Source organism: Diaphorina citri, unplaced genomic scaffold (genome assembly GCF_000475195.1).
Source record: "Diaphorina citri unplaced genomic scaffold, Diaci psyllid genome assembly version 1.1 scaffold1186, whole genome shotgun sequence".
Classification (NCBI taxonomy): domain Eukaryota; kingdom Metazoa; phylum Arthropoda; class Insecta; order Hemiptera; family Psyllidae; genus Diaphorina; species Diaphorina citri.
In genome coordinates this window covers 97,335-110,680 of record NW_007378615.1, presented here as the reverse complement: position 1 = coordinate 110,680, position 13,346 = coordinate 97,335, and the positions used below count along the sequence as shown (strand labels likewise).

General features: G+C 42.0%; 1 protein-coding gene and 1 long non-coding RNA gene across 2 annotated transcripts in view; both read right to left on the bottom strand.

Moving 5' to 3' along the window:
* Positions 1–3,259: 3,259 nt before the first annotated feature.
* Positions 3,260–13,346, bottom strand: part of LOC103514623 — a gene marked incomplete at its 5' end in the record, with an annotated part of 16,112 nt that continues 6,025 nt past the window's right edge. The window contains 11 exons of the mRNA XM_026827544.1: positions 3,260–3,841; positions 3,996–4,428; positions 4,502–4,884; positions 5,080–5,164; positions 9,326–9,375; positions 9,818–10,022; positions 10,476–10,703; positions 11,079–11,304; positions 11,733–11,988; positions 12,672–12,821; positions 13,203–13,282. Of these exons, the coding sequence (XP_026683345.1) occupies positions 4,030–4,428; positions 4,502–4,884; positions 5,080–5,164; positions 9,326–9,375; positions 9,818–10,022; positions 10,476–10,703; positions 11,079–11,304; positions 11,733–11,988; positions 12,672–12,821; positions 13,203–13,282 (2,062 nt within the window). The remainder of the gene's footprint in view (positions 3,842–3,995; positions 4,429–4,501; positions 4,885–5,079; positions 5,165–9,325; positions 9,376–9,817; positions 10,023–10,475; positions 10,704–11,078; positions 11,305–11,732; positions 11,989–12,671; positions 12,822–13,202; positions 13,283–13,346) is intronic.
* LOC113469675 lies at positions 7,904–8,874 on the bottom strand. The gene is made up of 2 exons (XR_003393014.1): positions 8,841–8,874; positions 7,904–8,124 (listed from the first exon to the last, which is right to left on the bottom strand). It is a non-coding gene; the product is annotated as an uncharacterized LOC113469675 (long non-coding RNA).

Here is a 13,346-nt window from a genome sequence, read left to right as displayed (position 1 = left end):
ATAAATGAGAAAGTTTCGAACTTTTTTTGAAAGCTCTTCTTTGTCTTTACTTCCTATTACATGATGTATGGGGAACCTATTATAGTTACCAGGTACTTTATGAGAAAGTATGTAGGAATCGGCCCGAAAGAATATCGGTAATTCTGTACAGAGGAATCGGTGAGAAAGTATAGGGAATAATAGAATAGAATAGAATAGAATATGGGTACCTGTACCTTGTTTATCTTGCCCGAATAAGACTGAAAAGTCCCTTTACCCCAGCAGTCTAAACAAGGTCTCTTATATTTGATGGGTTAAACTGGTTAAAGAATAATACATACAACTAACAATTCAGTAAAAAGACCTTGCTTAACTAGAAAAAAAAAGAATAAGGTATTGTTTCTGGACATCCAAAGGGTTTTTATAAATCCCAATCCTTCCAACACCTCCCGTGGAATTAGAAATTTGTAAATAAATGTAATGTAAATGCAGTTTCTTTGTGTTATTATGTCAAAACTTTGGTGCGCACTAACAACCAATGTTTACCTACCATGCTGGCACCGGTCGCTATGCGCATTATATGTCATAGCTACTCATTTTCCTCACGAGGCTGAGGGGGCCCCGCAACAGCCAGTCACGGAATCAATCATTTGCATGATACAAAATTTCTTGACCCCGCCGGGAATCGAACCCGGGTCTCCCGCGTGCAAGGCGAGCGCAGTGACCACTACGCCATGGGAGCTGACTGAATAAGACATTTAAGGCGCCATACCTACCTCACGGAAGTAGTAAGCATCGGTCCTAATTTTCAAAATCGAAAAATAGTTGAAAATATCCGTTTTTGGGTCCCCTAATTCTGAAAAGTAAAAATGTGAGTTTATCCCAAAATCCTTTTTTGGGGTACGTTGTTCGTTCAGTCTCAAAAAAGTAATAAAATTTTTCCAAGGCCTAAAACGGAGTCTTGCAGTGTAATGGAAAATCGTGTGATGTTCACACTAGGACTTTTGTGTACTTTTGACTGATTTTTTTCCGCCGTTTTTTACGAGGAAGTTTGTGTGATTTATATTTATGTATTTTTGAAAGAGAGAGAGAGAGAGAGAGAGAGAGAGAGAGAGAGAGAGAGAGAGAGAGAGAGAGAGAGAGAGAGAGACGAAAAGAGCAATTCAAGGCGCCATACCTACCTCACGGAAGTAGTAAGCATCGGTCCTAATTTTCAAAATCGAAAAATAGTTGAAAATATCCGTTTTTGGGTCCCCTAATTCTGAAAAGTAAAAAAGTGAGTTTATCCCAAAATCCTCTTTTGGGGTGCGTTGTTCGTTCAGTCTCAAAAAAGTAATTTTTCCAAGGCCTGAAACATGGAACCCTAAAACGGAGTCTTGCAGTGTAATGGAAAATCGTGTGATGTTCACACCAGAACTTTTGTGTACTTTTGACTGATTTTTTTCCGCCGTGTTTTACGAGGAAGTTTGTGTGATTTATATTTATGTATTTTTGAAAGAGAGAGAGAGGGAAGGAGAGAGATAGGGCGCGCGAGAGAAAGGAAGGAAGAGAAAGAGAGAACAAAATAATAATTAAAAAACTAAACGGTTAGAGATATTGTAAAAGTTACTACTATAGAACATAAAAATAAGTATCATTCAATAGGATAAGGAAAGTCGTGTGATGTTCACACCAGATATTTTTTTTTTTTTACTTCACCTTTACTCTTTCGATTTTTCTTTACTTCTTTTTTGTATATTTTCCCTCTTCCTTCTTTTTCTTCTTTCATTTTCGTCCTCCTTTTCTTCTTCTTCTTCTTCTTCTTCCTTCTCCTCCTTCTCCTCCTCCTCCTTCTTTTTCTTCTTTCCGAGAATATTATTATGAAAAGTAGAGAGAGAGAGAAAATAATAAAAATGTACAGAAAAGAAAATCACAAGTTCACGAGAACGAAAAAATATGAATTTGAGAAGGGTGAGAGAGAGAGAGAGAGAGAGAGAGAGAGAGAGAGAGAGAGAGAGAGAGAGAGAGAGAGACTTCTTCTTCTTCTTCTTCCTTCTCCTCCTCCACCTCCTTCTTCTTTCCGAGAATATTATTTTGAAAAGTAGAGAGAGAGAGAGAGAGAGAGAGAGGGGGAAAGAGAGAGAACAAAATAATAAAAATGTACAGAAAAGAAAATCACAAGTTCACGAGAACGAAAAAAATATGAATTTGAGAAGGGTGAGAGAGAGAGAGAGGGAGAGAGAGAACAAAGCTCTCTCAAGCAAAGCTTTCAAATTGTGTGGAAAGTCTTTATGTATTTTTAGAATATACAGGGTGAACACTAATATTTTTTGTAAACGTCTCGGAAAGGAGATGATTGAATTTTTAATGTAGAGTAGGTATTTTGGCCATTTAAATGAACTAAAAAAGAAAAAGAAAAGACTTTACTCTCATACACATAAAGCCCACTCCGAAAAACGTGTTTTGGCAGTAAAAACTGACCATCAAAAATTTGACCCGATTACATTACTATTTTTTTTTTGTAAACGTCTCGGAAAGGAGATGATTGAATTTTTAATATAGAGTAGGGATTTTGGCCATTTAAATGAACTAAAAAAGAAAAGATTTTACTCTCATACACATAAAGCCCACTCCGAAAAACGTGTTTTGGCAGTAAAAACTGACCATCAAAAATTTGACCCGATTACATTACTTTCCTTCCTACAGGATAAGGCTTTCCTGCCTACAGGATAAGGCTTTCCTTCCTACAGGATAAGGCTTTCCTTCCTACAGGATAAGGCTTTCCTTCCTATAGGACAAGGAAAGTACAAAAAGGACTAAAACAAATCATAAAATAGATAGAACAACATCAATTTTTCAAATGTCCAGCGCAATTTCATCTCAAGGTCATGATTCTGGGTAAGGACGTCTGTTGCAAACCACCCCGTATATTTCCAACGTGCATGGCTCGTTAGTAGTGTACCGAAAAGTTATCACATTTATTACGAGTTGTAATAACTGTGTCTAATCTTCAGTGGTTTGATGAAAAAATAAAATTATAAAAATTCTGGTTTTTGAAGAAGTGCGTATAACATTTTTATTACATATTATTGGTCTCAGGCGACACTATAAATAAGGTAAATTTAAATAATAATAAAAATCATAGATGACACCATTTTTGTTTTTGGCGCATTTTAATATTTTTAATAGATAGGTAAGTAAATACAGCCGAACCAGTTTAATTTAAACGGGGGGGGGGGAATACATTATGAACAATTATTTTCTTCCTATAATAGGTTTATTACATCAAAAAAATCGTGGCCCCTTCATTTTCAATTGTAATTGAGGAGAAACCTGCATAAGTGGAAAAAAAATTGCGAGTCCCTTGTGTTCCCAATAAGACAAGTTCGACTGTATAAATAAATTAATAAATTGAAACGACGGTGTTTACCAGTTATAAATTAGATGTCTCATCTCCCATACGACTGATCTTTGCCAACACTTGTGGTGCCGCAGGGCACTTCATTTGGAATTGGAAACTGGAATCCGTAGACTTTCAATCGAGCATTATCCAGTCACAGTCGTAACTTGTGTGGCGGGGAAAGCTTGAGACCTGGGTAGGTCTAAAACTAAAGTCTTGGATCTTAGGTCTTTCCCCATTCGTGGCACAAGCTCTGCTTTTACGGTTGGGTATACCATTTATACGAATTTTGTATGTTCTGAGAGTTATGTTATGTATGTGTTAGAGTTATATTCCCGAAAGGAAATTAATACACCTAAATTTGTGTCCACTATAGTCGACTGGCCATATATCGACATCTTGCTCGACAGCATAGATTCACCTCGTCGATCGACGATCAAAGGCCAGTCGATCATGTTTGGACATACCTTCATGTTATTTTACCACGGATTATCAATCTACTACAACCTCACGAACACTATTTATAGTCGACTGGCCATAGATCGACATCTGGCTCGACAGCATAGATTCACCTCGTCAATCGACATCGATCAAAGGCCAGTCGATCATGTTTGGACATACCTTCATGTTATTTTACCACGGATTATCAATCTACTACAACCTCACGAACACTATTTCAATACTCCACCCGTTTTCACCAAACCATCAGCTACTTTCACCAAATCATCAATCTTCGCCAAACCCTCCTTGACCGCTCCATCAGTCTTCAACAACCCCGCGTCCACCGCCTTATCATACGCCCCCTCCTTCTTCAAAACCGCTGCCAGCAATCCCTCCAGCTTCAAAATCCTGTACGCTTCCCGCCAGCCCGACTCGACGGCACCATTAACCGTCGAGTACTGGTGCTCACTCGTGGCCTCGCCCGCGAAGAAGATTACCAGCCGTCTCGCATCGTTGACCACCGCGGAGCCGAGCTCTTTCGCGCTGGTGTTGAGGCGCTCCGTGGCTACTCCGCGAGAGCTGTAGGCCCCGCGGAAGTGGGGGTTGGTTCCCCAGGTGCTTCGCAGGTGCTTTCACCAAATCATCAATCTTCGCCAAACCCTCCTTGACCGCTCCATCAGTCTTCAACAACCCCGCGTCCACCGCCTTATCATACGCCCCCTCCTTCTTCAAAACCGCTGCCAGCAGTCCCTCCAGCTTCAAAATCCTGTACGCTTCCCGCCAGCCCGACTCGACGGCACCATTAACCGTCGAGTACTGATGCTCACTCGTGGCTTCACCCGCGAAGAAGAGTACCAGCCGTCTCGCATCGTTTACCACCGCGGAGCCGAGCTCTTTTGCGCTGGTGTTGAGGCGCTCCGTGGCTACTCCGCGAGAGCTGTAGGCCCCGCGGAAGTGGGGGTTGGTTCCCCAGGTGCTTCGCAGGTGAAAATCATCTACACCACTATTAGCAAGTTCAGTGGCGGCTGTTAGGCCGGCAGCTCCGGCGCCGATAATAATTACCGCCTTGTGCTTCTCTGGAGCGTCTGAAATAGGGAGAAGGAGATAAATATCAACATGAGTTTGCATAGCGAATAGCTTCCTTAGTGACTCAAAAGACCTAAAAAAAACACAACCCCGACCCAAAATTCTGAAGGGAGTAAAACATAACACCGAAGCGAATACAATAGTCCGTCCCTTATACCTTTTTATTACTATTGTAATAATAAAGGAAGGACGGCTTCGCAGGTAGCGGACCGAGTCGGGGATGGTGTAGTTGGAGCCGAGGAAGTGACGGAGAAGCTTGAGCGTGTCCGCTTCAGCTTGCGCCTTGTGCTTCTCTGGAGCGTCTGAAATGGGGAGAAGGAGATAAATATCAACATGAGTTTTCATAGAGAATAGCTTCCTAGTGACCCAAAAGACCCAAAAAACACAACCCCGACCCAAAGTTGTGACTTTGGTTAGAAATGAATAGCTCGCCCCTAATGGGGAAGGGAGTAAAACATAACACCGAAGCGAATACAATAGTCCGTCCCTTATACCTTTTTATTACTATTGTAATAATAAAGGAGGGACGGACTAAAAAAGTCGAGTTGAAACTTGGAATTCTCTGTCGCTTTTTGTCCAAGAGGCTTGATAGAGGGAACTGTAACTGCTAAGGTCTTATCGTCCCGAAAGCGAAGAGAGAGGGAGGACAGGATAGAAGAAAGCCATCAGCCGTTCCGAGAACGAACCTTATCTGTTTAGGATAAAATCCGCCCCGAGCAAGGGGACGGACTAAAAAAGTCGAGTTGAAACTTGGAATTCTCTGTCGCTTTTTGTCCAAGAGGCTTGATAGAGGGAACTGTAACTGCTAAGGTCTTATCGTCCCGAAAGCGAAGAGAGAGGGAGGACAGGATAGAAGAAAGCCATCAGCCGTTCCGAGAACGAACCTTATCTGTTTAGGATAAAATCCGCCCCGAGCAAGAATAGACCTAGCGCTCACAAGGCAGGCGCGCTATCCTTCAATCTTACTTAGATGGCAAAATAATTTAGAGAACAAAGAAAATATCACTATGGATGCTAGGAAAAAGGCAATTCAAAAACTCATGATTACTCAATTTCTATAGCCTCAAGATACCATAAAGTTGAAGAAATTGAGAAATCACATTGTTCACAGGTACCATAAGCTTTGTACAAAACAATGGAAATAGAAATAACTGTAATATGTAGGTAATAGAAAGTAAAACTTACCCAAACAGAGAAGCAGAGGGAGTAGCGTCACAACACACATAAAATTGCGATACCAAGTACAATTAAAGTACTTGGACTTTGTACTTGCAAGTACAATTTTTCTAACTCTGGTCACTGCTCAAACTGTGAAAGCTCCTTTTTGCGTTTAACCTAACCCTATAATAACACTGGTCAATCCTCAAATTGTGAAAGCTAATTTTTGCGTTTAACCTAATTCTATAATAATTAATAACACTGGTCACTGCTCATTTGTGACAACTCCTTTTTGTAGCAATTTTCCATTGACGTGACCTCTGAACAAGTACCTTTCCTATTCAGTATAAGTAAATTAAGTACCCGCTAAAGTCAAGTACCTACCCAACAACGTCTGAGGATCCTCGGAATCCGTGTAGAATCCAACTATGCCCCACACCCAGGGTTTGCCATCCTCCGAGCAAGAATAGATCTAGCGCTCACAAGGCAGGCGCGCTATCCTTCAATCTTATTTAGCTGGCAAAATAATTTAGAGAACAAATAAAATATCACCATGGATGCTAGGAAAAAGGTAATAAACAACTCGTGATTTCTCAATTTCTATAGCCTCAAGATACCATAAAGCTGAAGAAATTGAGTAATCACATTGTTCTCAGGTACCATAAGCTTTGCACAAAACAATAGAAATAACTGTAATATGTAGGTAATAGAAAGTAAAACTTACCCAAACAGAGAAGCAGAGGGAGTAGCATCACAACACACAACACTTGAAGCCATGGGGTTATTTCCAACTTCATAATTATTGGTCTATTAAACAATTTCCAACTAAAGTCCGTTATTTTCTAGCTAAATTTCGTTAATTTCTAGCTAAATATCGTTAATTTCTAGCTAAATTTCGTTAATTTCTAGCTAAATTTCTTCAATTTATAGCTGAATCCTTCTTATTATAATTTCTTTGTTCTAAATCCTATTTTTATCTTTTAAAATATCGCGAACACAGTCGATCGAAAGAGTCGATCGGAATTGGCTTCAGAATTGTCTACTCCGGATGACAATTTTCAAGCAATGACTATTTTTACTATTTTTAGGAATGACAAAAACCTGGCGCCCGATTTTGTTTTTCCTCAAAATACGGAAAAAATAAATAAAATATAACGCAGATAAATAATGTATTATACCTAGTTGACGGTTTCTATGAAAGAAGCGCCTAAAATTATTTGATTGTGGCTTTTTTACGGCTTTCCTCATGCGGAATGTTGTTAAGAACTATTTTTAGAAAGAATCATGTTGATATCTTCAATATTTATGAAGATACACGAGTTTTTGTAAAATTCTCCCAATACTTTTCAATTGGAATCGAAAAATTCCAAGCTATATTGCTCAAAAACTGAAAGCCAGCCGTTTCCGAAAACGAACCTTGTCTGTTCAGGATAAAATTCGCCCCGGGCGGGAATCGAACCCGCGACCTAGCGCTTACAAGACAGACGCGCTACCCTCGAAGCTAACTAGGCATTCTTTTTAAGTTTAGTTTATACAAACTTGATTTTTGATTCTTGAATAAAACTCTTCAAACAGCAGTTATTTATTTTTTAGTATTAAAATATATTAATTTTATTATATCTAATATTAGATCAGCAAAAGTTGAGTGCGAAGGGCATCTCTCGTAAGTTTTTTGTAGCCAAAACCAAACGTCTGAACACGGGAAAAGGCAAAGGAAAAGAAGAAGATAACATGTTCTTCGACGGTCAATCATTTGATCAAGTTGGTTTGAATCAAGCGTAATTGGGCTTCTAGCTTCTACTATTGTTGGTCAGATTGCCAGGTGAGCATTTGACCACTACCACCGGGTACTTACCATTAGCACTTTGAAGAAATTGCCGAATCCTCCCTTCTTCCAAAGGTTATACAGACATCCTTCATCCCCATTCAGTTCGGTCTCACTAGTGGTAGACGTCTCGAACCAGGAGTCAGAGGCGTGATTGACGGACTGATGTTTGTCGACATATTCCGTGACCTGTTCGAATGTTGGTCCGTGTTGCAGATGGTGTAGCTCGATGATTTCGGGGATTTCCAGACGTAATCTGTAAGATTCATATATTTTATCAGCTCCTATGGTGTAGTGGTCACTGCGCTCGACTTGCACGCGGGCGTCCCGAGTTCTATTCCCGGCGGGGTCAAAAAATTGTAACATGCAAATGATTGGTTCCGTTACTGGCTGATACGGTGCAACTCAGCCCCGTGAGGAAAATGAGGCAGCTATGTAATATAAATGCGTATAGTGACCGGTGCCACTTGCCTCTCTCCCTCTCTTAAATCTCTTTCTCTCTCCCCGATTTTCTCTCCTGGTGTTTTACAGAAGTTTGCTACTTGTTCCCTCTGTGATTTTTTTCATGAACATGGTAGGTAAACATTGACATAGCTGTCAAGTCACCTTACCTCCCCTTCGTAGATTCGTTAAGCTCAACCCATCCTTTAGGTCTGTTTACCCCTATATTGAGAGGATGACGAAAAACGTCAACCCCGTCTGTACACGGAAGAATTCGAAGAAAAAGAAGAGGAGGAGGATTACCAGATCTAACCTCTCCCGGACGTAGTCTCCCAAAGGTCTGCTCTGTTTCGCAAGTCCCACATTATCCTCGATAACCCCATCCATGACATCAAACAACGCCAGGTCTGCCCCTCTACTAATCGGGGCTCCGGATGAGTTGGCGCTGATGAAGTTATTGGACGTGTCGCATTCTTCTTGAACCAGACGCGGACCTTTCCCGGAAGTAATCTCCCAGGTGTCTGCTCTTACCTTTCCCGGACGTAGTCTCCTAGGGGTCTGCTCTTACCTTTCCCGGACGTAGTCTCCCAGGGGTCTGCTCTTACCTTTCGCGGAGGGTTCTTCTCTTACCTTTCCCGGACGTAGTCTCCCAAAGGTCTGCTCTGTTTCGCCAGTCCAACTTTGTCCTCTATTATTCCCTCCATGACATCAAACAAGGCCAGGTCTGCCTCTCTACTGATCGGGGCTCCAGATGAGTTGGCGCTGATGAAATTATTGGACGTGTCGCATTCTTCTTGAACCAGACGCGGACCTTTCCCGGAAGTAATCTCCCAGGTGTCTGCTCTTACCTTTCCCGGACGTAGTCTCCCAGGGGTCTGCTCTTACCTTTCCCGGACGTAGTCTCCCAGGGGTCTGCTCCTGCTCTTACCTTTCCCGGACGTAGTCTCCCAGGGGTCTGCTCTTACCTTTCCCGGACGTAGTCTCCCAGGGGTCTGCTCTTACCTTTATTCAGCTTGGGGGATGGGGAGGGTTTCGAAGAAGCGCGCGGTGGAGCCGGTGATCCAACCTGGTAATAGAATTTCAGGAAAATATCAATTAGATAGAGTTCAGAGGTTTAGTCTGGCTGGGGGACTTTAAACAGGGAGTAGACCAGCCTGAAATTTTCCTTGCAGCTAGAACTAAATTAGTGATTATTCAGAAGCCACGACAATGAAAAAGAAAGCTCCTAACCCTATAATAACATTGGTCACTGCTAAAATTGCGATACCAAGTACAATTAAAGTACTTGGACTTTGTACTTGCAAGTACAATTTTTCCAACTCTGGTCACTGCTCAAACTGTGAAAGCTCCTTTTTGCGTTTAACCTAACCCTATAATAAAACTGGTCACTGCTCATTTGTGACAACTCCTTTTTGTAGCAATTTTCCATTAACGTGACTTCTGAACAAGTACCTTTCCTATTCAGGATAAGTAAATTAAGTAGGTACCCGGTAAAGTCAAGTACCTACCCAACAACGTCTGAGGATCCTCGGAATCCGTGTAGAATCCAACTATGCCCCACACCCAGGGTTTACCATCCACATGTGCCATATCCTTGAACAGGGTCTGCTCGTCATGTTGAGTCCAGAAGAAGTGGAAGCCTTGGTAGTCCTCGGGCCACCATTTCTTCGGGAACCGAATGAAAATCTTGTCGATGGTCCCAAACGCGAGACCCTGAAAGAGAACAAAATATAATACAGAGGTTTCGACCGCTAGACCCTGTAAGAGAAAAAGAATCCAAGGATAGAGGGAACTGTGAACTCGGAGGAGAAATCGAAGGTCTGACTGAGGGACCCTAAACAGAGACCAGTGTTTTGCTGAGGAACTATAAATAATTATCAGAGCAGCCAAACCCTGGCCAGCCTGGCTAGCTGGAGCTTACAAAGGGTTTATCCTGCGTCAAAGGAACACAGGTCCTTGTGATGATTGACTGCAGATCGGCACGTTCCAAGTAATATTGGATGGAGAATGGAGACCATCAAACCTCTCGGTGCAGGTACACCGCTACAACATCAGGACAAATCGAAGAGGGAAGTAGGCAGAATAGGAAAAAGCCAGCTGTTCCGAGAGTACCGAGAGTTCGCCCCGGGCTGAAATCGTACCCGCGCCGCGACCTAAGTTTGTTACCTTAATAGCATTTAGATTCTTTGGTGGCAGAGGTGGTACAAAGGTGATCAGATTGGACTTGAGAACTCCCAGAGACACCGTGATGAGAATTCTGTCTGCAGAATATTGAGTGCCGTCAGCACAAGTGACCACCACGCCCTTCGGATCCTCCCAGTTGATTTTGGTCACTTCTTTCTTGAGGAGGAGCTTCTTGCTCAGATCGATTGGGGTCTGACCGGGCATTTGATTCTGAAATGAAAAGGAATTTTTGTGTTATGGCCCCTTTACACGCTCAAGCCATTTGCGCAAACCGGTTTGCACAAGTGAATCGTAGCGTGTGAACGCAGGCTTCAAGGCACCAAATGATGTGAAGATGGTTTGTTTCTGAAATAATAAGTAATTTGGTGGGTGCAAAACCGAAATTGAATCAAAGGAATTTCACGTTCCACTTGGGCCAGTCACTCACTATTAGGTAAACTTGACAGGTACCTACACCTGGTCAGATCCGCCTGATAGTGTGTGCGCTCATCAGGTATCATAATCAGGTAGACCTGAAAGGCGGACCTGATCAGTTTTATCTGTCAGGTCTACCTGATAGTAAGTGGCCGGCTTAAGGAAACTTACCAGCAGCAATTTAAAGAAGTTCCCATATCCACCCTTCTTCCACAAGTTGTAGAAACACCCTTCGGTGCCGTAAAATTCGCTCGCCCCTCGTGCTGACGTTTCAAACCAGGAATCGGAGCCATCATTGACGTTCTGGATTTTGCCAAAGAACTCGATGACCTGCTCATAAGTAGGACTGAATTGGAGTTGGCTGAGCAAGGAGCTGTTGGCCATGTCCAGTTTTAATCTGGAACAGAATGTTTTAAGAGATATTCTTTGACATCAGGCAGAAATAGAACCGTGCACCATTGAGCGCCCGATATTGAAACGAAAATGATAACTGATACACCCCACTTGGAAATTCTTTGGAAATCCCAAGTTGGAAATTCCAAGTAAACTGTATCAGTTATCATTTTCATTTCAATATTTCATGGAACTTCACAAAGTTACTGAGTCCTCCATCGATTTTTCAAGAGGTTTGATAGAGGGAACTCTAACGAATGAGGTCTTATCGTACTGAAATCGAAGAGAGAAGGAAGACAGGAAACCGGGCCCTACTTCCTAGCCCTACCAATGCTTACCAACTAAAGTCTCCAATGCGTCAGACCACACAGTATAGGAAACAGATCACTCCGGAAATATGCAAGTACTGCTTCAGGAGTGATATTGCCTTACCTTTGCTGTACGTATTCTCCAATTGATCCATTCTGTACTACTATCTCTTCCCCATCAAGAATCGCATCTATGGCGTCAAACAACGCCATATCCACCTCTCTATTAAACGTCACCCCTGAGGAGTTAACACTGTAGTAGTTGCTGGAATTGTCACACTCGTCCGCTATAAGGCCGAAGGGTTTAGCCAACTCGTAGACCACATTGCCATCCTGACCGTGTACCCATTGGGCACCCAGGTCCACGAAGGTGTCACCCTCTGAAAAAAGAGGAAGATTGACCGAACGGTAGTGAGGTCTATGTTTTGTCTTCCCCATACGTGGCACAAGCTCTGTTTTTACGGATGGGTATACCATTTATAAAAATACAGTATATAGGTTCTGAGAGTTATATTGAAAAGTAATAAATGGAAACTTAATAAATTAAATTAAATTCGACACTTAGCTTAATTCCAAAATGCCGAAAAGGAACCTTTTCCGAAAGGAAAATACACCTAGTTTGGTTACGGTCATACCTAGAATCTATGAATCGATGTGTTGTACTGAGTTCATCTTAACTATATGCACACAACAAGCCTTATCAGAATATCAGAGGCTTAGGTGTAGGGGCAAACAGCCCTAAAGGAGGGGTCAACTTCTATGGATCTAGCTTAACTCCATACACAAAAAGCCCACTCTGAGGGTTAGGTGTAGGGGCAACTGCCCTAAAAGATGGGTTAAGCAAAAGATGGGTTAAGCTTATACGAATCTACGAACTTGACAGTTTTTCATTTGGTTCAGCATAATTTAGATGTTTGTTGTTCCGCTATAACTCGCGATTGCCTGGTCCGATTTTGATGAAATTAGATACATGAGCTTCAAACATGTAGGTACGTCGGTCCTTGAAATTCTGTAATGTAATAGAAAGTTGTGTGATGTTCACACTAGATTTCTCTTGACTTACCATAAGGAATATTATGAATTCTTCCTCCCAGTCTATCTTCAGCCTCCAGGATGATGAGATCTTCAATCCCATTGGTTACCAGTTTGGTGGCAGCAGCGATACCAGCAGCTCCTGCTCCAATGATGATCAACTTGTGCTTCTCCGGCGCGTCTGAGGACCAAAATACATGTTAGACTAGAATAGAATAGAATAGAATATACCTTGTTTATTCTGCCCGAATAGGACTGAAAAATCTCTTTACCCCAGCAGTCTAGGTCTCGTATATATATATTTTTTTTAAGAGGTTTGACAGAGGGAACTGTAACTGCTATGGTCTTATCGTCCCGAAATCGAAGAGAGAAGGAAGACAGGATAGGAGAAAGCCAGCTGTTCCGAGAACGAACATTATTCCATCAGGATAAAATCCACCACGGGCGGGAATCGAACCCGAGGCCTAGCGCTTACAAGGCAGACGCGCTACCAACTAAGCTATCTAGGCTGGCGCTGCACCTCTAAATCTCCTATTTTAGGTCATGAAATTTTATTACTTACCAGCAGATTTGACCAGGGGCAGTATTGACACCATACATAGTACTGGTACCAAAAATGGTATCTCAAACTTCATTTTTATTCTTCCGTTATTGGCTTGATCTCAAAAACTCAAAATGTGGACATAACAAAATTGTACTCAATAGG